The 26232-nt window shown below is 53.5% G+C and overlaps 1 protein-coding gene across 4 annotated transcripts in view; it reads right to left on the bottom strand.

Annotated features, from left to right (window-relative positions):
- RPS6KA2 (ribosomal protein S6 kinase A2) overlaps positions 1-26232 on the bottom strand; it is a 347458-nt gene that overhangs the window by 278955 nt on the left and 42271 nt on the right. The window contains exons 1-2 of one of the 4 annotated variants that reach the window (XM_019412764.2): positions 14245-14317; positions 14096-14146 (exon numbers count right to left, since the gene is read on the bottom strand). The exons of 1 other annotated variant lie outside the window; for it this stretch is intronic. In XM_019412764.2, the coding sequence (XP_019268309.1) occupies positions 14096-14146; positions 14245-14286 (93 nt within the window). In that variant the 5' untranslated portion in view covers positions 14287-14317. Of the gene's footprint in view, positions 1-3699; positions 4216-14095; positions 14147-14244; positions 14318-26232 lie in introns of those variants that run through there. 2 more of the 4 variants (XM_019412761.2, XM_019412766.2) reach the window with 2 other exon arrangements.

Genomic DNA, 26232 nt, shown 5'->3' with positions numbered 1-26232 from the left:
GGACAGGTCTGTGCCTTCACAGATCCGAGAAGGTCAGGGGGTTTTAAGAGCCACAGGATGTCCTTAGGAGTCACACAGGGACACCAGGCCGGGCCATCCGTGTGTGTTCTTTCCTCAGATTCCAGCTGCTTGCATTTTTAACCCGCTGCTCAATTTCTGTGAGGCTTCACTATCATCAATTTCCTTCGAACAGAATTTTTCATTGATAAAATGGGAAGAGAATCAATAAATGGGCAAACGATTAGTGAATTATACTTTCTGCAACCCTCTCTCCTCCTCTTTCCTTGACGTGGGTCATTATTTTCCAGCAACCACTTTTTAATAACAACGTAGTAAATGTTTTGCATTAATGGCCTTTTAAATAACCCTCCACATGAACTGCTTTTAAAAACGCCTGCCTTTGGCCCCCAGGGTGGCTCAGTCGGCCCTGGGGTGACAGGGTGGGGGGCTAGCTGTCAGGACCTGCCCTGGGGTGACAGGGTGGGGGGCTAGCTGTCAGGACCTGCCCTGGGGTGACCGGGTGGGGGGCTAGCTGTCAGGACCTGCCCTGGGGTGACAGGGTGGGGGGCTAGCTGTGAGGACGTGCCCTGGGGTGACCGGGTGGGGGGCTAGCTGTCAGGACCTGCCCTGGGGTGACCGGGTGGTGGGGGCTAGCTGTCAGAACCTGCCCTGGGGTGACAGGGTGGGGGGCCAGTGGCCCAGAGCACGAGAGCCCCACAGGGCAGGGTTGGGCGTGGCTCTGGATGGGTTGCTTCCCCATGAAAGGTGCTCTCCGAGTGAGTTGTTCACTGTCTCCAGAAACCGGCTCACCCTGGGAGGAGCAGCCCCCCCAGGGTGAGCCCCCCCACAGGTCAAAGTGTCAAATGAAGACACTGTGAAGATGAAGAATGGTTAAGAGAGGCGGGTAGGGGTCACCATCGCGGTTCTCTGGTGGCGATGCTGACCCCTGACATGTGTGCCCATCGCGGTATAAAGGGAAGAGCTCAGAAGGGCCCCAGCTCTGCCCCTCCCTCTCTGGGTGACCTGGCGCATTTCAACTTCTCGGACCCTCAGTCTCCTTGTCTAGAAAATGGAGTCGTGGGCGGTGTGGTTTCTAAGACCCTTTCCGGTGCCCAAATGGTATGAGCCCCTCCTCATCACCTGCAGCACCGAAAAATGCGCATTCCTGTACTTGCCAAGGACCCCAAACTCGGGGCCACTGGATTCTAACAAAATGTACCGATCCGTCCCCAAAGTTACAGAGACGCATCCACGCGTACTTCCAGGTGGCTTCCCGTGTCCCTGCGTGAAGTCAGACCTTCAGAGAGCGGTTCGCCCAGACCGCGCAGGGCTGACTTCCGCTTTGTACGGTGGTCTTACCCCCCAGCCTACGACTCGGGGGCGTCACCAAAAACATCACTGAGAAACGCCCTGTACTTAACAGAAGGCCACTGTTGGGGATACCGTTCACTGCTTTTCACACGGTGGGCTTGCTAGGAAGGCCTGGGTGGGGGTAGGGGGGGATGTCTCTCTCTGGGCTCAGGGACAAAAAGACGTGTTCACCTGAACAACCGGTTTTAGGCTTTTTGTTTGTTTCTTGTAGCTCAGACCCCATGTGTTCTGCTGCTCGGGGAACCAGCAATCTCAGAATCAGGGCCACGGCGTGCCATCTGCAAGCACGCTGTCCCTCGTGACTTCAATTAGGGGACCAACCTCACGCCTCACTTCAGATTCATTTTTCTACCTTAAGTCCTTCACCTCAAGCACTTACTTATTTTTTAATCTTATGTTTGGAAACAGTTTTTTAAGTTTATTTATTTATCTTGAGAAAGACAGAGACAGCACCAGTCCAGGAGGGACAGCAAGAGAGGGAGAGAGAGGATCCCAAGCAGGCTCTGCTCTGTCCGGGCAGAGTCCAACACGGGGCTCGATCTCACGAACCGCGAGATCATGACCTGAGCCGAAATCAGGAGTCTGACGCTTAACTGCCTGAGCCACTCAGGCGCCCCCCAGGGGCACAAATTCTACCTTTAGGTCTGTCCATATGTTCCTACAGCGTGAGCACGCCCCTTGCGAGCTTAACACCTCAGTTTTCTTAACCGCCAAAGTAGAAGGAAACAGCTTTCGTTCACCTTATAAAACTACTAAAAACAGTATTTTAGGAGTGGTTGTCAAGTGAAACATAAATTTATCTTTAAAAAATATTTCCATGTATAAAGATCTACAAGTAAACTTATTAACCCCAAATCTACATATAGCAAGCACAGACACATTTTGTCCAACGTAAAAAAAGCTATACGAAGTTAAAGAAAACAGATTTTCTTCAAAAAGTATTGAGGCTCACAAATCCCATACTTATGTTGGTGTGCTGGTGATTTAAAAAAACGAACAAACAAACCTGTAGCTCATAATTCTCTTTTAAAAGAGAGGGGCGCCTGGGTGGCTCAGTCGGTTAGGCGTCCGACTTCGGCTCAGGTCATGATCTCGCAGCATGTGAGTTCGAGCCCCGTGTCGGGCTCTGTGCTGACCGCTCAGAGCCTGGAGCCTGTTTCAGATTCTGTGTCTCCCTCTCTCTCTGACCCTCCCCCGTTCATGCTCTGTCTCTCTCTGTCTCAAAAATAAATAAACGTTAAAAAAAAATTTTTTTAAAGAGATTCAATACGGGCACCTCGGTGGCCCCGTCAGTTAAGCATCTGACTTCAGCTCAGGTCATGATCTCGTGGTTCCCAGGTTCAAGCCCCGCGTGGGGCTCTGTGCTGTCTCAAGGTTTGTGGGTTCGAGCCCCACTTTGGGCTCTGCACAGACAGCGTGGAGCCGGCTTGGGATTCTCTGTCTCCCTCTCTCTCTGCCCCTCCCCCACTCACGTTCTCTCTTTCCCAAAACTCAATAAACATTTTTAAAAAAGAGATAACAATTCAAAGTAACTTCCCTAACAAATCCAACAGACAGCCTACAGTCAGTCTGCCTGAGCCGGCTTTTTGTAACCTGACACAGCGCACAGGACTGTACGTGTTAGAGTTATCTCACCTACAAGCGGGGACGCGGGGGGGGGGGGGCGGGGAGAAGTGGGGAGGGCGTGTGTCACGGGCCGAGTCTCAGTTTGGGAAGGCGCGAGTGCTCTGGACACATAGTGATGACGGCTGCACTGCAAAGGGAACGCGCGTAATGCCACCGCACGGGACGCCGGAAAACGATTTAAATGGTCAAATTTTATGTTACGTGCGTTTTACGACAGTAGCACTGTTTTTTAAAAACGAAAAAAAAGAATTTAAAGGCAAACTGCTAAATCCGATTCTCTCCTACGACTTTGCCTTTTCAGCAAGGGTTTCAGTAAAGGTCAACTTCGACACGTTCCGTTCCCTTTGCTTCCGACATCGCAGGACGACTGAGCGACACGGCCTCCGTGATGGTGAAAATACATCCGGGGACGCCAACAGTGCATACGTTCGGGCTCTAACACCCCCTCGAAAGCCAGGCAAGTGAAAACGGCAACAGTCCGAATGGAGCTGCCGACCTGCTCTCGGTGTCCCCCGTGACCTGCGACACCGGCACGGGCGCGTGTCGCGAGGCGCGGAATCTCACCCTGCCCCACGGAACAGCTTGGAGCTTGGGGCTCGCTGCCCAACATCTAGGACAGCAGTGATTTCCCGGCAGCAAATTAAAACCGTGGCGACCTCCCCCGGGATTCCCAGCCGAGGGCAGGTCCCCCCGCCCACTTACCTTCCTGAGAAACAGTTTCTGCAGTTTCCTGTGCGGCAGCCTGATCATCGTCCTCTCTGCCCCAAGCCCGGGGGACCGGTCCCGCAGGGCGAGCCAGCCATCCCTCCAGCCCCCCCTGCAGGCTCCGGCCTCCGCCTCGTCCCTGCCCGCCAGCGACACAGACCCCAGCGGGGGGCGGGAGCCCCACGTCCTCCGCCCAAGCGCTGCGGCGGGCGGGCAGTGAGGCGCGAGGCTCTGGCGGAGATAAACCTGAACCTGGCGGGCTCCCAGGCGACAGGAGACAGCGGAGAAGCAGCGCCTGGAGGCCGTCCATGTCTCCGAGCCCAGGCGCGCGAGCCCGCTCCGCTGAGTCCTGCCAGCCGTCAACACCACGTGCTTCACCAGCAACGAGTCGGCTGTTCCGGGCTGTCGGACTCCCGGCAGGGGTCGGCCGGAGGCCCCTCCCCCAGCCCTCCTGCCAAGGCCGGAGCGCCGACACACCAGGAGGGGGGGACTCGGGAGGAGGGCGGGAAACACGCTCGCTTATGTCTCAGGTGGCACTCGGTGAACAAACGGACACCGACGAGGCAAGGACCGCCCTGTCCGCGGTCTGAGCCCCTTGAGGAACGCCTCCACCGCGCGCACCCCACACACATGCACGCCGACACCTGTGCGTGCACGCGTGCACCCGCATGCACAGACGCTTCTGCACACACACCTCGATGCTTGTGCTTGCACACGTGCACACACAGCAACACTTGTGCGTGTACACGCATACACACTCACACATCGGCACTGGTGCGTGCACATGTACGCACGCAATTGACACTTGTGTATGTGCACGTGGCACACACACGTCGACGCTTGCACACATGCACGCACACGGACCCTTGTGCATGCACACACGTATGCACACACCCACATCGATGGTTGTCCTTGCACACGCCAACACGTGTGTGTGCACATGCACACATCCACATCAACACTTATGCGTGCACATGTACACACACATCAACACTTGTGCGTGTGCGTGTATATGCAAGCACATCAACACTTGTGCGTGTACACGCATACACTCACACATCGGCACTTGTGCGTACACATGTACGCACGCAATTGACACTTGTGTATGTGCACGTGGCACACACGTCGACGCTTGCACACATGCACGCACACGGACACTTGTGCATGCACACACCCACATCGATGGCTGTCCTTGCACACACATGCACACGCCAACACTTGGGCGTGCGCACATGCACAGATCCATATCAACGCTTATGCGTACACATGTACACACACATCAACACTTGTGCGTGTGTGTGTATACACAAGCACATCAACACTTGTGTGTGCACATGTGCACACACGTGCACACTGCCACTTGTCACACATGGACATTTGTGCTTGCACACGTGCACACACATCAACACTTGTGCATGTGCACACACGTACTGACACTTGCGTGTGCATGCACTTGCACGTGCTGGCACTTGTGCACACACGTGTGCGCCGACTTTCTGTCTTCAAGTACACACTACTGCAGGCTACCTTGGAGTACAGCCTGCCTGGGCAACAACAAAGTCTGCTTTGCCCTCCTGGGGAAAACGGAGCACCCTCACCTCCCAAGAACAGGCAGCCCTTTCTGGCTGTCCCTCCCCGCGACCCTGGTCTTGGCCACGGCTGAGCATGCAACCTGTGTGCACGGAGTGAGGTCAGGGTCAGACCTGTGAGGACACTGGGTGAGACTTCTGGGAGTTTCTAAAGCTTCCTGTAGGTACCTAAATGGGCCCCTCCTCTGAAGGCCTAAAGCCGCAGTATGGAAAAGGTGCCAGCCGACCATCAGCTTCTAGGTGACAGATACAATAGAAGTCACCGTCACGGAAGTGGCTGTGGAAATGCACTGCTATAAAAATGTAGGGCCTGGGAAGAAGGCATCAAAGACAAAGAGGAAACTGAAGACAAAATGGACCTGCCCTGATTCAGGGCGGGACACATGACAGGTGGCGGCACAGGACAGCAGTGGCCGGCCCGTCCCTTCCTTACACCACAATCTTGAAGGATACGTCTTTTCCAAATGAAAGTAGTTGTACGACTGTCCGTTTTGTTGTAACCAAACCCCTTTCCATGCATTCTGCGGTCTCCAGACCACAAATACCGTATGTTCTTTCCCCCAGGAGGCAGAACCGATTAGCACACATTTATCCAGGTAAATGTCCTGTTTGCAAGGGTGCACGTGTGCGCACACACACACACACACACACACACACACACACACCTCAGAAGACACGTAGAAAGCTTTGGAAAGACTAATTACCAGGTTAGCCATTGCGAGGGGCATTCTAAGGCAGAATTTGTATTAATCATACTTCTTATTAAAAAGACTTTGTTAGGTGGGGGCGCCTGGGTGGCTCAGTCGGTTAAGCGTCCAACTTCGGCTCAGGTCATGATCTCATGGTTCGTGGGTTCGAGCCCCGCGTCGGGCTCTGTGCGGACAGCTCGGAGCCTGGAGCCTGCTTCGGATTCTGTGTCTCCCTCTCTCTGACCCTCCCCCATTCATGCTCTGTCTCTCTCTGTCTCAAAAATAAATAAACCTAAAAAAAAATCTTTTAAACGCATGGTTTGTTCATAGGCTGAATTATGTCAGTAGAGAAAAATGCCCCTTTTAAAAAATCTATTGCTTTTTGCTACTGAAAGCTGGCAAAAAATACTAACGTAGGGGAAGTGACAGAAACGAGTGTTGTCCCTGTTCACAACAAATTTCTCATCTCTTAGTTTGCCTGGGTCCAGACAGTCTCCGCACGTTTCAGTCTTGAATTCTCAAACCATCGGGAGCTTAAGAAACGTTCTCGTGCCATTCCTTTCCCCTAAAATTAATCCACATCTCACCCTTTTGAAAGTCCTGGATCTGAAAGTCTATATACAGCTTTTCACAGACAGAAGCCGTCATTCTGGGAACAGGCTCCACCGCCACGGAGGACGCAGCTCACACCGCAGACGGACCCGCAGCCCAGTCCCGTCCCGCAGGCGGCTCTGCAGGGGCTTTGAGAACGTGGCATCTGCAAGCCCTACTCCACGGCACTTCTGAGTCGAAGGAGGACAATACCAAGCATGTTCCTTAAAACCCGGGCTCCAGTGGTCCTGCCTGGACACTTCAATTATGTCGACAGTCCTTCACTCTGGCAAAAGAATATCTTATCCAGGCTTGACTGGAACTGAGAATTTTCTACTGAGTTTGTGTCTGGCGGAGGGAGGGTCGTTAAGGTTGCAGTGTTATCACAAACGCAGGAGAATTAACCGTTTATGTTCTCTGTCTGTAACCCACGCAGCCCCTTGAGAGGGAAGCTTATGTCACGTGGGGGCTGTTCGCAGCGTAGTTGACATCAGCGTCGCCTGGGGTCGTGGCTCTTCGGAGGAGAGCGGGCTTGTCTGGAGCCACAGACATTTTCTTTATTTTCCACGCGGAATAAAATTAAAGGCCTCCGCATCCACTTCTAAGGGAGGATCTATCTGGTCTTCCATAAAAGAAGGAATCCCAAGAGACAGACAATAAGCGACTCGGCAAAATCAGAAAGAAGTTCGGCAGAGCTCCCGGCGGGCTTGTCCACGTGGAGATGCCCGGCCTGGTCCGGCCGCGGACCGTGAGGGGGCACGAGGGTCACCGCCTTTCCCCGGGCCCAGGGGACCGCACGCCACAGAAAACATGGAAAGAGCTCAGCCGAAAATGTCATCTTTTCTGGGGGGTGCCTGGGTGGCTCAGCTGCTCAAGCGTCTTGATTTCAGCTCAGGGCGTGATCTACAATTCGTGAGTTCGAGCCCCGCGTCTGGCTGTGTGCTGACAGTGAGGAGGCTGCTTGGGATTCTGTCTCTCCCTCTACCCCTCCCCCGCTCGCATGTGTGTGTGCTCTCTCTCTCTCTCTCTCTCTCTCTCCCTCTCTGAAAATGTTTTTTTAAATGTCATCTTTTCTGCACCACACATTTTGCCCGAATCACTCGAAACAGCGTGCTCTCCGACACTCTCTGTCTTCACCTGGTGGCAGTGTGGGTGAGCACAGAAGCCGCAGGGCGGGAAGAATGGGGAATCGAGCGTCTGGATGATCCTGTCCTAAAATCACCAGGCTCGTGACAGGATTCTGAGTTGTCCTAACAACTCAAACTCCCAGAAGGGTGAAAAGGTAGTTATCGAAGGCTCAGTGCTTTTGAAAATGCATTAGCAAAACAGATCGGGTCTCTGGTCCCCAGCTAAACAGCGGTCACGGTAAATCTAGTGGCTTTGAGATGCAGCCCTTTCCTTCTTAATGGAATTTAATTGCAGGTATATGTAAGCACGTGAACTCAATGTTGTCATGGAGACTATGGCAAGAGATTGCCTTCTATTTTATGCCATGGGAAATCTCCATGACAATCCCGGCTTATTCACGTCCCAAATACTTTTTCAAAGACATTATTTTGAAAAATAACGGCTCCCGCCGTTGATTGGCCGCTGCTTTAAAGGGATAGTTGTTGCTGTCACACTGGGCATCCAACCCTGAGCCACAGAACTAGGGTGTTTGCACAATTAGGCCCAAGAAACGCACCAGCGGATCACAATGGGACAGAGAGGGAAGGAGAGGAGGCTAAACCCGGGAAGCTAAACCCGGGAGGTTTAGCGCTCAACCAGCAGGTGCACGGGTCAGGATGGGAAGCACTCCGCCGTGTGGGGGCCGGCTCCCCAAGCACAGGAGCTGAAGCACCAGTGATTCTCTGCAAAATGGAAAGGAATTCAACACGAATGGGCAGCTTCTACTAACGTGAGGGGAAGTGCTTGTAAAAGGAATCTGGTGGGGCGCACCTGGCTGGCTCAGTCGGTTGAGCATCTGACCCTTGATTTCAGCTCAGGTCGTGATCCCAGGGTCTTGGGATCAAGTCGCGAGTTAGGCTCCTCACTGAGGGTAGAGCCTGCTTGCGACTCTCTCTCTCTCTCTCTCTCTCTCTCTCTCTCTGCCTCTCCCCTACTCACACACACACTCTCTCTCTAATAAAAAAATTAAAAAAAATTTTTGCAAAAGGAATCTGGAGACCAACAGCAATGAATATATCTTCACCGTATCAACATATAAAATACTTATTATGTGTGCACGTCCATAGATGTCTAAACATGTATGAGAGAAAAACAAAGTACGTGAAGGCTCTGACCATTTATCTCGATTTCAATTGCATCCAGTCCGCAGACGCCCAGCAGGCAACGCGGTCTCACCAAGGTCACGTTTGCCAAGTAGCTAAGTGGGGAGAGGGTGGGACTACGTGCCAGGCACGGGCCTCCAGTCTGGTCCTTTCTGAACCCCACGGCACTGCCACGCTGCTGGCCGACACAGGGGGTGCAGGGAATGGTGTGAAGAACGGTCGCTGTGCACTGAGGAAGGAAAATGCCCAGAAGGAAAAACATCCAGAAGAATCACAGTGTTCCACGAACACTGTGCATCTCGAGAAAGGAATGCGGACTCCTCAGCTGGAAACACCCGTAGAAGCAACTGTGGGTGTTGACAGTGGAAGGACATAAAATCTGCAGACTACAGGGGACCCTGGGTGGCTCAGTCGGTTGAGCGTCCAACTTCGGCTCAGGTCATGATCTCACGGTGTGTGAGTTCAAGTCCTGCCTCGGGCTCTGTGCTGATGGCTCGGAGCCTGGAGACTGCTTCCGATTCTGTGTCTCCCTCTCTCTCTGCCCCTCCCCTGCTCATGCTCTGTCTCTCTCTGTCTCAAAAATAAATATTTAAAAAAATTTTTTAAAAATCTGTAGACTCCAACATCGTGTTTCTGAAGCAGGGAACCATGGGTGGGAGCAGCTCAGTGCCACCAGGGCTGCTGCCCCCCCGGGACCCCCCCCCACCCCCACATGGCTGGGCTCCATCAAGCAGTGGGTCCTACGTGAGTCTCCAGCCAGGAGCTCACCAACAGCGTCCCCCCAGCTGCTCCCACCTCTGATGCTTTTAATAACACTAGTGTTTTTTGGTTTGTTTTTTTTTAAGTTTATTTATTTATTTTTGAAAGAGAGACAGAGTATGAGCAGAGGAGGGGCAGAGAGAGAGAGAGGGAGGGAGGGAGACACAGAATCCAAAGCAGACTCCAGGCTCTGAGCTGTCAGCCCAGAGCCCGACACGGGGCTCGAACTCACACACTGTGAGATCATGACCTGAGCGGAAATCAAGAGTCAGATGCGCTACAGAGGGAGCCACCCTCCGGGTGCCCCAACACCCCTAATGTTGCTACAGCGGGGTTCCAGGGCGCATCTACAGCTCCTGGGCAGGCACGGTGCACGTCAGCGGGTAGTCCTAAATCAGCTGCCCCCTGATAAAACATGAGAGCCTCATTTAACCTCCAGTGAATCATTAAAGACAGTCATAATTGCCTATAGCGCTTTTTCTTTCTCCCCCAAGACCACAATTTAGAGAAAGCTGGCCTACACTGGAGCAGAGGGGGTGAGGTGTCGAGCTGGCGTGTAGAAAAGGACATAAAGAGCATCCGCTTGTCTGAAAGGCCGAGCCGCACCCTGTAGCTGCAGGACTGAGCAAATCGCGTCATTTCTGACTTCCTTTCCCCGTCTGTGAAGTGCGCTATCGGTGAAGGAACAGTCGCCTCGGGAAGGTGGCCGGGGCGACGGCAGGTTGTTGGTGATGACCCGTAAGCGAGGAGCTCGTGTTGGGTGTGCCTGGCTTGGCCGTGACATTGCTCTCAGCACCTGCTGCCACAGAGGGCCTCCTACCTCTCCGGGTTCACGAAGGTCAGTGTCTTTTTTCTAATTTGCTTAATGTTTATTTTTGTGAGAGAGAGAGGGAGAGAGAGAGACAGAGACAGAGCATGAGCAGGGGAGGGGCAGACAGAGAGGGAGACACCAAATCCAAAGCAGCTCCAGGCTCCAAGCTGTCAGCACAGAGCCCGACGCGGGGCTCAAACCCATAGACCACGAGATCATGACCTGAGCCAAAGTTGGACGCTCAACCAACTGAGCCACCCAGGCACCCCTACATTTATTTATATTTGATAGACAGAGCCAGAGCAGGAGCGGGGCAGGGTCACACAGAGGGAGACACAGAATCCGAAGCAGGCTCCAGGCTCCGAGCTGTCAGCACAGAGCCCGACGCGGGGCTTGAACTCACCAACCGCGAGATCACAGCATGAGCTGAAGTCAGACGCTTAACCGACTGAGCCACCCAGGCGCCCCAACGGAGGCCAGTGTACAGGAGGAAGCCACAAGACAAGTTACAAATTCAAACAGAAAGATCCCTTCGAGTTGCTTGGATACATAGTTACGTCCACGTCTCTTACGCTGCATTAGTAAACTGCAAATCACTTGTCAGCTGCCCGAGCCACGCAGGCGCCCCTCTCCTTGTTATAAAATCAAACACATAAAGAGGGAGAAGAAATTCAGTTAGCTGCTGAACCGACGGCCCCTGCAGGTTTAGCGGGAACACGCCGCTGTCGGCCGTATCGGCAGCTTCCACAAGGCACCTCGTAAAATAATCCCATTTCTCATCAGGGCGCTGCGAGCACCTGCTTACGCCCCAGCAGCCAAAACGCACCAGGATTTCAGACAGGAGACCCTGCAATCCTCTCTCGTGGTGACCAGTCTGCTGAACACAGACCTGCAGAGAAGCGGGGAGAAGGGGGGAAAGACACGAAGGGAAACGCTTCGCGCACCGCTCTCACCGCCTTTTCCAGATCCGGAATGCTCCCAGGTGACGCTGCATGAGGCTGGATTCGTGTGCGTTCATCCTGAGCATAAGAGGGGCCTCCTACCGGGGCGCCCGGGAGGCTCAGTCGGCTGGGCGTCCGACTCTTGATGTCGGCTCAGGTCGTGGACCTCACGGTTTGTGGGATCGAGCCCCGCGCGTGGCTGCTTGCTAAGCGCGGAGCCTGCTTGAGATTCTCTCTCTCCCTCCGCCCCTCTCCCCTGCTCACTCTCTCTAAAATAATAAAACAAATAAAAAGTTTAAAAAAAGAAAGAAGGGACCCCTGCCCATCAACCCAAGGCGACTCGGAAAACATGGCCAAGTGCTAGAGGGGTCAGGGTCAGGCTGGCCACCGGCTTCTGCAACTGCTTCCGGGGCCCTCCCAGAGCCTCGACCCAAATACGGTCAGAAAACAAGGTCCCCACAGAGATGGTTCTTCTTGGAAATCCTTCTACCTCTGACCATGGCTCTTACCGTAACAGGCGTGTGGGACTCGTCACTGGGGATGATTCACGAGTGACACCCACGCCCACCAGACACAGTCTTGTCCACTTGCCTACGTCCATCTCTGCGGCCAAGAGACGAGGACCACAGGCAGCGTGGAAACTCCTCGCTCCTGCTGCCCAGGGCCGGTCCGAGGGCGGAGAGGACAGGCAGAACGACGAAACTTTGTCTTCCCAGGAGACACGGTTCCTCACCGACCGTAGAAAGCCACGTAGAGCTCTGACAACCACCACCGGTTGGAGCTGAACCATTTTTTTCTTGATCAGATCATAAGCAAGACTGAAAACCGGTTATGAGGAAAGCGCAGCAGGGCCGCCCCTCCCACTACAACACGCTCGCCCCCGAGCTTACTCACATTAGGAGGCAACACGAAATAGTATTCAGGCACCTGTCTAGCCCCTTAACTAAAATAACCAGAACACCTTGAGATGTTACAGGACCCTAAATCAGTTATCACCAACCTTCAATGCTACGGACACCATTTTTGTGTCTGATGAGGAAGATCTAATTCACACAAGAAAATGGCAGAGAGGAACTTTTCTTCAACCAAGTTCTTAGTGTTGAGCTATTGATAAAACATTAGTTGGACACGGGAGTACCACGAGTATGTAAAAGGTACAACGTGGGGTTCGGTGGAAAGCTTTGTTCACATGGATGTCAGCCATCAAATGCAAGACTGACCGTTCACACAAGCGGCTTCTTTGCATCCGGGAATACAGGCTCCAGGGATCGGCCGGGACTCCGTATTGCCCCACGGGACTCGCAGACCCACGGAGGAGGTGCTGAGACGCCCATCGCTTCTCTGTGCTGCTCCCGAGATGCACAGCAAGCAGGACAGCCCCTACCCCAACAAGGCTGGTGACGTAGGGCCCCCAGAGAGCTGCCAGATGCTTAGTAGGGTTTTTAAGTGTGTATTTTGTGTTTTTCCATTTTTTTAAATGTTTATTTTTGAGAGAGAGCGAGCGAGCATGAGCAGGGGAGGGACGGAGAGAGAAAGAGACAGAAGATCTGAAGCAGGCTCTGTACTAACAGCAGAGAGCCTGATCTGGGGCTCGAACTCACAAACCGCGAGATCATGACCTGAGCCGAAGTCGGACGCTCAAACAACTGAGTCACTGAGGCGCCCCAATGTGTATTTTGTTTAGCATGAACCAGATATAGCCTGATGTAATCACATACATTAACTAAACCTGAGCAAAACCCAGGGTTTTGGGGGTTTTTTTATGTTTATTTATTTACCTTTGAGAGAGAGACAGAGAGACAGAGAATCCCAAGCAAGCTCCATGCCAACAACACAGAGTCCAACGTGGGGCTCGAACCCACGAACTGTGAGCTCACGACCTGAGCCGAAATCAAGAGCTAGACACTTAACCGACAGAGCCACCCAGGCGCCCCAAAACCCAGGTCTCAAATGACCCGTCTGACACCTGTGGGGACAGGCCCACCGCACCTGCCATGCCTGCCGTGAATATTTAGCCCGACAAACAGAGACGCCATCACGTCACCTGAACGGGTGGCCATTCCTACTTGGTGGCATCGTGGGAGTCAGGAGAAGAAAACACCCATCAGCCCACCTCATAAAACTTCTTATTTATAACGTTACCGTTCAACCCACACCGCTGCTTGAAATATTGAGGGAAATCTACCTTCGCCCAAAGGGGCCCGTTTTAGGACTAATCCCTCGAAAAGCTCCGGGGTGAGAGCCCGAGCCCCGCACGCGGCCCGTAGGCTCCTGGAGCTGGCTGGCCACCGACCCCGCAGGCGGACGGCACGGGGCCAGCCCCCCACCCCAACTTGACCTGCCTCGAGGTCTCCCTTCGCCGTCGTGACTCTCGCTTATTTTGAAGGCACGCAGTAGAGTTTTCAAAGGTACAACGCATGGTGTCCCCGGAGACCCCCAAGTTCAGAATAACACGCGCTGGCTTCGCAGACAGCAGAACGCTCCCAGCTGAGCGCACGAGGCGGACCCCGGCTGCAAGGACGCATTACTGCGCAGCGCAGGGCGCACCTGCCCCTCACCCACGACGGCAGGTGACGGCAGCTTCGGGGTGCGGGGTCCCCGCTTCCCCAGGCACGCGGCCGGCCCTCCCCCACTCCGGGGGGCTCACCACCAGCCACGAAGCCGAAAGGGAGCCTCCCGCCCCGCCCTCTTCTAAGAACGAACCTCGCATCCTGGAGGAAGAAAACAAGCCAGCATTTCTTACCTCTAGTGACGCGGCCGACTTGGTCCCAGGCAAGGCGGAGTCACATTTGCCCTGTGGAGGCAGAAAAGTGGAGAAAAGAGTCCTTTAAGTCACAGGATGTCACTCACGGGAGCAGGGCTGCCGCTGAGCACAGTTACGCGGACACTCACCGCGCCCGGGAGCTTTTTGCTTCGAAACATTAATCTCCACATGACTTTGAATAATGTGAAGACGCTCTCGAGCCCTCAGGAAGCCTTGCAGTCCACACCGAAAGAGGGGAACTTACACACTTTTGTGAAACTTTTACCCTTCAGCCAAAGGAAGTGATGACGCTTCTATTACCAACCTCAAAACTCAACCAAAAGAACCAAAGAAACAAAACCAGTTACTTGTTTCGTCTCCAGATGCATCGTATTTAACTACCACAGTTGCCCCTAACGGAACTGGACAAACGTTTGGTTTTGTTTGAAATGATTATTTTTAAGAGAGAGAGAGAGAGAGAGAGAGAGGCAGGGAGGCGCCTGTGTGGCTCAGTCAAAGTGTCCGACTTCGGCTCAGGTCATGATCTCACGGTTCATGAGTTCGAGCCCCGCGTCGGGCTCTGTGCCGACAGTTCAGAGCCTGGAGCCTGCTTGGAATTCTGTGTGTGTGTGTGTGTGTGTGTGTGTGTGTGTGTGTGTGTGTCCTCCTTCCCTACTGAGCTCTGTCTCTCTGTCTCAAAAACAAATAAAATAAAATTTAAAAAAGAGAGAGAGAAAAAAGCAGGGGAGGGGCAGAGAGAGAGGGAGAGACAGAATCCAAAGCAGGATTCACTGTCAGCACAGAGCCTGATGCAGGGCTCAAACTCACGAATGTGAGATCATGACCTGAGCCAAATCAAGAGTCAGAGGCTTAACTGACTGAGCCTGCCAGGCGCCCCTGGACAAACGTTTTGAGGTGACCTGTCCGCTCTCCATTCTATGAAGACAGTCATTCCAGGCTCTGGGGCAGGAAGGCCCTTCGTCTGTGAACACACTCCAAAAGAACTACTGAAAACCCAGACTTGCTCAGTCGTGGCGTTCAAGCCCAGGAACAGACACATCCGGGCCTCCCCTCCTCTTCCCAAGCCTCTCTTTGGCTGGAGTAAAATCCCGAAATTGCCTGAAGAGTTTACTTAGCGACACGTTTTAGGATCTTGAGACCAGAAACCAAGGCTGGTCTCTTCTCCGTCCGCCCCATGCCGCAGGGGCTCAGTGTCCATTCTGTTTCATCCTTCCCCGTTTCCCTTCTGTTCTCTGCTCCTTGGCTCCTACCCGCTGAGAAGTAAGAGACGAAGAAGGAAACCAAACTTCAAATTAGTCTCTTGCGCCCCTCGCTAGTAATTGGGGGTCATGGGTCAGAAGAAAGAGCTAGGAGAACGCTCCCACGGCGCCGACCGCAGAAAGGCCTCGGATTCCACCGCCAGAGAGGTCTGCACTCCTGGGTGACGCACCCCAACCCCAACCTGCACCGCCCCGTCTCCCAACACAACCTGCAAACGGCAGTGTTATCAGTGACACCTTTCATTTCTGGCTCTCGACATTCAGTGCCTGTTAGAAACATCCGGAGCTTTACAAACTCCCAGACCCAGCAATCGGAAGGGCAGGGACCGTCCGGGCATTTCGGTATTTACAGTGCTTCCCAGGCGACACTCGTGTGCCATCCAGGTTGAGAATGCTTGCTGTCCTCCTTGTCCCTGTCCCGTGTCCCCTGGCTGGACGGTCAGTATTAAACAGCACGAACACGGGCTCTGCTCCCTGCACACCGGCTGGCACTGCACAGGGCGCGTAGAGCAAACACCTGCGGGTCTTGTCCCCAGCAGCCCGCCTCGGTCTTTCTACGGGGAACGAATTCCGAGAAGCCCAGGAGACAGCGTCCCTGCCGTGATCAGCCATCACCGTGCGCAGGGACGTGACCCGGGTCTGGTCACTCTCCGGGCACAGTGTCGTCTCAGAGGTGGGCATGTGAGGCCTGCCCAGGGCTCCGGCCCTCTCTGTCCTGGGGGCCAGCTTCGCAGATGCTCTGAGTCTGGGGCTGCTGCTTGTTTTACCCAGGAAAGGCGCCTGCCTGGGGATGGAGAGCAAGTCGGCGACGTACGCGCAGCCTTAGAACCTTTGCGCCAAACCCGCCGGAGGCCATGCCTTTTTCCAAGGACTGAGGCCCACAGTTGCCCACCTGGTTTGTGCCACTATGATTTGGTGCCTGTAACCTGAGAAAGAGTGTGAGGCCTGACGCAACATAAATGGTGTGTTTACAAATAAATGCCCGAAAGCAAGAAATGAAAGTCCCCAAAGTCCCACAGGACCACACATTCATCCGTGGTCTTATTCAACGCCGTGACCAGCCCACCAGCTGGTCACCTTCCACAGGGGCTGGCAGGGGACACCCCACACGTGACGCCCCTAACCCCGGCTGCCTTGAAGCCCCCAGGACCGTGCATACAGGGTGTTCAGTATTTGAGGGGCTCTCCCTGAAAACACGAGATTAATTTGCAGAGTCTCTCATTTACAGTCACAAATCCTCTTTGCCCTTTGTTTTCCGGACCCCGTGCCCTTTGCAAGTAAGAGTCAGTGAATTAAACAGGGGCATCAGGTGACTTGGTGACAAGGGGCATCAGGTGACAGGGCTCAGTCTACTTGGTAGTCAGCCGCCGGGCTCAGCTCCTGAGCCAAACATGCGGGGTGGGGGCCTTTCAACTCCACCAGTGCTGATCCCCGTCCTTACTACTCCTTTCCAATCCAAGATGAGTGGACAGGACGTCCCCCCAGGTCCCACCCTCCTCCCTCGGAGCCCATGTGATTATGGTGGGTGGGGAAGGACACGGAGAAGGCAGAGGTGAGGACAGGGAGGGCAGGAGGGATGCTAAGCCAGGTTTCCATCACGAGAGGAGTCAGGCCGGTCCTTCCTCTTCCCGTCAGTCTTGTGACTGTATTTGAGTCCAAATGCACCTGGCATGATTCCAGGAGCATCACGGCCAGATCCCCAGGGAAAAACCAAAGAGGCCACAGCATAAAACCCTCCACAGAAATGTTGTAATCCAGGCGTATTCCACGAAGAGGAAACTTGTCAAGCTTGTGTGTGGAAAATAAATGAACGGGGGCAAATGTGTTTTCCCAACTTGAAAGAAAAGTATCAGAAATACCTAGACAAGGTATTAATCACCATTCTGGAAAAAAATACGGCTTGAAGATTTTTGCAAAGCTCTCGAAAGCAATCACGTGCCACGGACGAGCGAAAGGCCCCCAACTGTAGTGCCTACAGCGTTTGGAATTTCTAGTCTGGATGAACAAGCTTCACTTGATTCTGTGGGTCCTTTGAGATTGGCCTTTCAGTATATAAAGCTGACAAGCCAACTTTGTAATAACCAAGGGGTCTGGCTCGCTCCCAGAGTCCCTGTTTACCAGACGGTGGAGGACCTCATAGACTGTGTGCACCGTCCTCAAAAGCACACTTGGCCAGGTGAGCAGTTGATAGAATGAATATACACTATTATCTCCTCGGTGGAACTAGAACGTGGGATTTGGGAAAGGCTCGGCACTTTAAGCCCTGATTTGCCTGGAGTATTGCTGTTGCTTTAAATTAACGCAGGTGCACAGGACTGACCACCGAGCTCCCAGGCTGCTTCAGCAGGTGCGGTGGCCGCAAGGGTGGAGCTCAGGCGCCCGACCTGCTGGCAGGCTGTTTCCGGCCACCAGACACTGGGCAAGTTACTTACCCACTTGGCCTCAGTTTCCCCATTTGCACAGTTGGGGCAGTACCTGCCTTATGGGGGGGGGGGGTGGGGACGTGGGGTGACACAGTTTAGGCACCTGGCAGGCAGCAGATGATCAGTGTGGGTGACACTGATGCTGGTGATGCAGGAAAAGGAAGGTGTGCCCCAGCCGACCCCAGATCAGAGACGTCATCGAGAACACTGGCGTCCTGTTTCTGGTCTGTGATCCTTTAGGAGGTGACCCTGGAGGCATCGGACTAGATCTGAGTGACTGCGGTCACTCTGGCTGGCGGGAAGGCGTGGCCACGGACGAACAGCAGGTGGCGCCAGAGACTCGGTCTGCGGCTACGCACCAGCTGACTGGGGAGGCCGTGCGGGGGCCCCATCTGAATTCTATTTCTTCTAAACAATTAGGCCCTAAATCAATGTCGATCCTGTCATTCTGGAGCCGTTTAGAAATTCCCCAAACAGTTCATATACGATGCAAGGTTATCCACCCCTTCCTCTGCAGTGTCGATGCTTAAACGTCTTTGGACGCTGGGTGACCTGGGCACACACACATCCACCCTTCCACCCCCACCCCCACCCCCACCCCCACGCGCTGTATTGAGTCTGCGTGTCCATGTGTCCTGCAGTCCTGGCTTCTCCCTCCCCACTGACATCGCGTCTGCCACGGGGACTCCAGCCTGGCCGCCTGCTGCAGGACAGGACCGGCCTTTGTTCTGTGGGGGCTCACAGATGTCTGTGCTCCCCCAGGAATGAAATGCTCAGCTCATCACCAGGAAGGCAGGGCTGTTTTCCAGAGCCAGCCTGCCCTTAGCAGGCCCTCCTCTCCCTCTCCTGGGGGCCCACAGCTCCACAGAACCCTCTTTATTCACCCTGAAGGGTGACACAGGTGATTAGATGGCATCTGCCAGGAAACCCACCCCCTGTCAGCGGTTTCCTGGCCTGCGGCTTGTGTCTTCTCTAATGAAGCAGGGCCGTGAGGCTATGTGACTAGTCTCCGGGGCAGCCAAGCCAGCACTAGAAAAGGGGGTGTTCTGGATTGCAGCCCGGTGCTCCCTCCCCTCCCCGGGGCCCAGGGGTGGGGTCCACAGCGAAACAGACAGTGGGGGGCTCTCAGAGAACATGCTCATCCTGCAAGCAGTAGAGAAATCCAAGCAAGAAGGACCTCACGGCGCACGCTTACAGACGACAGAGAAACAGAGTGGCTTGGGGAGGGAGGGAGGGAGGGAGGGAGGGAGGGAGGGAGGGAAGGAAGGAAGGAAGGAAGGAAGGAAGGAAGGGGCAAGGAAGGAAGGCATAAGAAGGAAGGGGGACCCACAGGGTGAAGGATGGGGACCACGGGGCTGGACGGCCACCACAGCTGCCCCTGGGGACTTCCAGTCTCCATAATCTTTGAATTTTTCCAAAAAATCGTTCAAAATATTTTTCAAAAACATTTAATTGAGGCCAATTTCACGTAACATAAAATTAACCATTTTGAAATGAACGGTGTCATGAAGCGCATTCACGCCGCCGTGCAACCATCCCCACTGTCCACTTCCAGTTATTCTCATCACCCCACATGAAAAGCCTGAGGAGTCAGGACTCACGCCCACGGCCCCTCCCCCCGGCTCCCGTGACCAGTGAGACGTACGTGCTGCCCACTGTGGACTTCCCCATCGCAGGAACCACACAGTGGACGGCTTTGGTGTCTGGTGTCTGGCCCCTCCCCCTCAGCAGGACACTTCTGAGGTTCCTCAGCTCGACGCACACGCCTCCACTCTGTCCCTTTCTGATGGCCGCGAGGGCTCCACGGTATGGATACACCACACTTGTTCATCCGCTCAGCCGCTGATGGAGGCTTGGCGGCTCCCACCTTTTGGTGTCTGTGAACCAGACGTGCCCTGGTTCGAGTCGCCCCTGCCAGCAACCTTGGGTACATATCTAGGAGGATTGTCGAGTTTGAGTTTTTTGAGGAACTGCCAGATTTTTCCACAGCAGGGGAACCACCTTGCACTCCCACCAGCAACGTGCCAGGGTTCTACTGCTCCACGGTCTCACTCAAAACTTGTTATTTGGCATTTTTCTTTTATTATTATAGTCATCCTGGTGGGGATCTCCTTGTGGTTTTGATTTGCATTTTGCTAATGATTAGCGATGCTGAGCATCATTTCACGTGCCTTTTGGCCACCCGTATGTGTTCTTTGGAGAAAGGTCTATTCACATCTTTGGCCCTTTTTCAGTTGGGCTGTTTGTCTCTTTGCTGTTCATGGCAGGTTTTGACACTCACGGAGGTACAGGAAAGGAGAGCCTGGCCCTCGTGAGCTGAGGGACTGGGACTGAGCCGGCCATGTGAGGCTGGACCACTGAGTGGCCTCGGAGAGGGGTAAACCGAACAATCCACTGAGCAACATAAGAATAAGGACATTGGTCTAACTTGTCTTCAGCTCAGGTTTAAAATATTTTTTTAAGTCATCCCTGAGGGGCGCCTGGGCGGCTCAGTCGGTTGAGCATCGGACTTCGGCTCAGGTCATGATCTCGCAGTTCACGAGTTTGAGCCCCACGTCAGGCTCTGTGCTGACAGCTGGGAGCCTGGAGCCTGCTTCGGATTCTGTGTCTCCCTCTGTCTCTCTGCCTCTCCCCCTGCCCGTGCTCTATCTCTCTCCCTCTCAAAAATAAATAAACATTAATAAAAAATAAAAAATAAACAAAGTCATCCCTAATAACTGAACATGCCAGACCTGTCCCTTCCGTGAGTCTGGGGGAACTTACCCTGGCACTGGGTTCAAGTGAAGTTGAACACGAAAGCTGTTCCCATGCCAGGAAGACACCGGAGCCCCCTGGCAGACGCGCGGGGCTCGCGCGGGGCTCCCGGGGACGGACGCATCTGGAGCCAGGCCGCAAGGAGTCCACACGGAACGGGCGAGGCTCCAGAGGTGCTCTCAGTCCACAATTTCAAAACCCAAGGAGAGATGTGGCCTGAGGAAGAGAGAGCGGGCACGTGGGAGCCAGGGCCACACCCAGAGCCTCTGCCGGCAGGGGGCGGGGGGGCAGCGTTAAAGAGAACATGAGATGAGTATTTTTAAACTCAAACAAGACGTTGTAGAAGTAAACGTAGACAAGCTGCGATGGTTTGCAGAGAGTATAATTCTCTATAGAATCTGGGAGGACGTACTGACAATTTATTAATTCTAACCAGACGGTTGGGACGGATTGCCGGAAAGAGGAATGAATATTCAAAAGCTGATAGTGTTTTTGTACATTGGCAAGAAACCGTTTTTTAAAGCCTTTCTTTTTCAGTAATCTCTACACCCAAGGGGGGACTCAAACTTACAACCCTGAGATCAAGAGTTTCACGCTCTGCTGACTGAGCCAGCCGGGCACCCCAAGAGGAAACCATTTAAAGAGATGGCATTTACAATGGCAAAAAGAGAGAGAGAGAGAGAGAGAGAAGGGGGAAAGGCAAGAGAAGAGAAGAAAGGACCACCTGTGAAGTATAAAGAGTAAGTGTAACAAAATGTGTAGGACTTTACAGAAAATACGATAAAACCTTTTGAAGGAAATACACAGAAATAAAGGAAAACCGGGCAGGTACGGGCACCTTAGCCCTCGCTGGAGTGGTCCCATTTGTGCAAGCAGCCTGGCCCAGCACGCAGGGGCTCAGGGACGGGCAGCCGGACACGAGGAACAAGCATTGCCAGCCAACTCACGGATCACCTCATACCGCGTACAAAAATAAATTCAAGACCAAAACAGGAAAAAGCTGAACTATGTAAGTTTCAAAAGGACATGCAGGAGATTGTGCTTTTACTTGTACTGCAAAGGCATTTTTCCAGGAGGTCAAAAATCCATACGTTGTACTTGTAAAAATCAATAGGTTGGACTACATCTAAGTAAGAAAATTCTGGCTGAACAAAAGACACCACGACCTCAAAACAGGCCACAGACCCAAAGGCTATGCCTCTGACCTACACACTCAGAAAGAATTAGCACCAGAGGTATATCGAGGTTAATGCACATGATGGAGAGACGTTTCCTCTTCATCACATAAGTGAATTCTTCACTCCTACAAATAGCATAAGTGTGCCAAACCGCATCCAACGGGAGTTGGGGAGTATTTGGAAAAAGAGAAATTCTGCTAAATCGCTAGAGAGAGAATACAGAAGTTCAACCACTTTGGAGAAGAATTAGTCAATACCGAGTTAATTTCAAAATGTACATATCTTATGGCCCATCAATTGCACTTTTAAGTATCTAAACAGAGAAATAAACTCTAGTATATGTTCATGGGAAGACACAGGTTTTCCACTGAGCACTGCTTAAAAGAACAAAAAATGGAAATTATCCGACTTGGCTCTTGGTGGGGGAGTGGAAAAATAAACTGGTATTTTCATACCAGCAAATGCCACTCGGCACCCAAAGTAAATAAAATAGAACTAAATGATCAACATGAATAAACCTCAAAAATATCACAGAGTTTTTGGAAAAAAGGAAACGTAGACTATGATCCTATCCACATAGAAATTAAAAACACAACCATCATTTATAAGTAGAGACTGTGATGGCCTGAACTGTGCCCCCTCAAAAATTCATACATTGAGGCTATAACGCCCAGGACCTCAGAATGGAACCCTGTTGGAGAAAGGTCTCTATGCAGGTAATCGAGTCTAGTGACGTCAGGGGTGTGGACCCTGATCCAAAAGGTCTAGTGTCCTTCTAAGAAGAGGAGATCAGGACACAGAAACGGAAGGAAGACCGTATGTGGACACAGAAGACGCAATGTGCAAGCCAAGGAGAGAGGTCTTAGAAAAAACCAACCTTGACCTTGGACGTCCAGCCTCCAGGACCGTGAGGAAGAAACACCTGTTGCTTAGGCTGCCCAGTCCATGGTACTTGTTACAGCAGCCACAGCCTGGAGAGGAGAATACAGGCAAGAAAAGCGTGCCTTCAGCGAAATCTCCCTACGGCTCGAAGCCCACTGACAGACACCTGCACGCGGACCATGACCTTCCTTCAAGGAACTCACGGCTGCCCTTTGCGCCTTACTCTTTATGTTTTTTTTTATTGGAGATTAAAAGTAACCTCACCTTCACAGCAGCCAGCCCCTCAAGGTCCTGGAAGCCTGGCTTCCAAATTCCTTAGAGACCTACTTATCCCTCACCCTAATCAAAAAGTATATAATCAGTCACTCCTCATGACCCCAGGGCAGCTCTTTCTGCCCACGGGTCCCGTCCCCATGCTTTAATAAAATTGCCTTTTAGCACCAAAAACGTCTCAAGAATTCTTTCTTAGCCGTCCGCTCTCAAACCCAAACCTTCCATATTTCATAATTCCATCATAGCCGACTAATACGGCCAGGGAGGCCAGATTCCTTTGTGGGCCAGCTGAGAACAACCAGAGAAGCAGGTCACATGTCCACTGAGTGTTTCAACAACTGTAGTCAGCTGAACTTGAAATATGAGCCAATTCCAGACACTGGAGAGTCCACTGGGGTTGTTTCACGGGCGCTGTTACAGTCCTCGCTGCACCTCTAGAACACGCGTTCTTGTCTTAGAGACCCAGGCTACCCAGCACGTCCACAGCGTTGCCTCGCACATCCGCCCGGCTGGGTCACGTAGACCGAGCCAGGCATTTTTCTGTAACTGAGAAACGCCCCAGCCAGTCAACACCTCGTGGCCATCACAGTCCAAATAATCGAATCATAACCACCCAGGTGTGCTGTGTTAGTCTGCCACCATCAAGAGACTACTGACTACTTGTCATCAAATCCTCCCGGGGCACTGAGGTCCTCTCCGGGCCCCTGAGGACTAGAAAATCCCTCTGAAGAAACAGCGTGGCAAGATCGCGGGTCAGAGCTCTCCTTCCTCAGAAGCACCTGCCATCTCGTGCCTTCCTCTCTGGCTCCCTTTGTGAGGGCCATACCTCTGGAAAACAAATCAGGGCATCCGATGCGGAGGTCGAGGCGCCGACCACGTTGTTGGAAATCTACACATAGTCTACGGCCATACCAGCCTGAACGCGCCCGATCTCATCTGATCTCGGAAATCTACACATAACCTCTGACTCCCCCAAAACGTAAGTACTAAGAACCTACTGCGAACCGACAGCCTTCCCTATAACGGCCGCAGTCGGCTAACGCATCACTGATCTGTGTTACACGTCATGTGCTACATTCTTACAATAAAGTCGGCTGGAGAAAAGAAAACGCTGCTGAGAAAATCACAAGGAAGAGAAAATACACTCACAGAACGTATGTAGGACCACGTTGGGTCATTATTAACTACGGTCTCAGAGAAACAAGAAACTGGTTTCATTTCTTTCTTAATTATCGATCCCCCGACCATGTGTTCGGGGATGACCCGAGATAATATGAAGATGAAAGGCATCTTCCCCGTCGGAGTGTGTTGTTCGACCTCCTGCTGAAGCAAAGGTTCCCCAGGAATCACAGGCACTCACTGGGGTCGGGCGGGTGCTTGGTGGGCGGGCCAGGGAGCCATCAGCCAGCAGGGCAGAGCCGGTGTAGACCCGGCATCTAGAGATTGCGTGGGGAGCTGAGCCGCGAGCCAGGAGACGGGCTGCTTCAGAGTCTCCAGGACAAACTCTTCCTGGGAGGCAGCGTTCGGGGCCTCAGGTCCCCATGTCAGCACCGTGGACGTTTGGGGCGGCTGGCTCTGTGGCGGGCCCCCCCGCCCCGTGCACTTCAATGGCATCCCCGGGCTTAAATGCCAAGGGCAATCCCTGTCTCAGTTGCGATGACCAAAACTGTCTCCACACATTGCTGATGTCCCCCAGGGGTGCACGATCGCCCCCGACTGAGAGTGAACGGCACCTTTAGGAGCAAGACTCCAGCCCTGGTAGGTTCTGCAGGCAGACGAGCGTGATGTGGCAAAGACACGCAAGCACAAGGCCCGTAAACGTGGCCACCGCTGTGCCCGGAGAGCAGCTCGGAAGCCCCAACACGAAGACTGTAGCTCAAAGGTAGAGCCCGGAAGGAAGCAGGACTTGATTCTGAGAGCCGGAGAGCGGGGCCGGCCGCCCCAAAGCCTCCTGAGCACGGGCAGGGCTCCTCGGATGCCCCGTGTGCAGCTGAGAGGCAGACGGTTACAGCTGTGCTCCAGGGACAGGGGACCGTCCCCTCCCACCTCAGCCCTGTGACCACATAAACCAGATGCGTGCAAGGGCGGGAGCCCACGTTCATAAACGCTCCCATAAATCCGAACGGATTTGCGATTCATTCAGCAGAACGCTTCATCGTCTGCCTGGGCCGATGATAAGCCTTTGGTTCCCAGGCCTGTTCGCTGTGGGTCCACCCGGCCCGGCCTCGGTGACCAGGTGCCGGTCACACACGGGTCCGGATGCTGCTGTGAAGGTGTTTGTAGACGCGCTTAACCTTCGCATCAACAGCCTTTGAGTAGAGCAAACGTCCCTCCACACCGAGGTGGCCGCATCCCTCAGCTGAGGGCCTTTAGAGAAAAAGACTGAGGTTCCCCCAAGAAGGAAGGGATCCTCCTCCAGGAGGCCCGCCCACGACAGCCTGGCCTGCCGGCCTGCCCTACGGGCCTCAGGCTCGCCAGCCCCCGCCCCCGACCACGTGAGCCAGTCCCTGAAAATAAGTCCTGCCCCTCCACATATGTACACACACACACGCACGCACGCACACACACTCTCTGTTGGTCTGTGTCCTCGGAACACCCTGACAGCACAATCCTTTTGTCCGTAAACACAGTTCTCATCCCGGAATTGGAAGACCCGCCCCAGCATGTAATACTCGACCCCTCCAACTTGATGTCAAAGCCTCTCCCCTGGGCCCCTGCGGGTCCCCACCCTTCACGCCGCCGGGGCAGCTCACCCTGATTCTGTGAGCCCCAATTTCCTCACGGGTCAGAGGATCTAGGTATGAAAATACACATCATTTGCTCCTTTGGTTCACGGGAGTGATTGCTTTTTTCTTCTCTTTATTAGAGGAGGTGTTTTTTCTAAAGTAGTTACTCTCTGTGGACCCCGTGCCAGAAAACCCCTGAGCGATAACAGAGTCTACACCGCGCACGACCCACGCGTTCCCCAGCCTCCGATGCTAGGTCCTCCCCGTAACCGGGTGCCGACCTGATGCTCCGATAAGGACCCTGAGGCTGGCAGAGCAGAAGTATTTTCCCGAAGCCGCATGGCTGGTGTTGCAGAGCCAGGATTTAGCGAATCTCAAGCCGATATTTTTGGCCACCCTAATTTGCTTCCAGTCACTTACAATTCCAAAGCCCTCACAGCTTTACTGCACACACTCTGGTCTCACTGCTTCTCAGCAGGGGGCAGGAGAGAGGGGTCCCGGGAGCAGCGCCACGCGGGTGTTGGCGTAAGCAGTTGTCGCCCCTGGAATTCTGAGTCACTGCAAACGTTACCTACACATGCTTTCCCACATCCGTACGGAAAGTGAAACCAAGAAGGAGAA

Source organism: Panthera pardus, unplaced genomic scaffold (genome assembly GCF_024362965.1).
Source record: "Panthera pardus isolate Hobbes unplaced genomic scaffold, ASM2436296v1 HiC_scaffold_17, whole genome shotgun sequence".
Lineage (NCBI taxonomy): Eukaryota > Metazoa > Chordata > Mammalia > Carnivora > Felidae > Panthera > Panthera pardus.
Note: the sequence above shows the minus strand (reverse complement) of the source record. Positions and strands in the feature narration are given on the sequence as shown.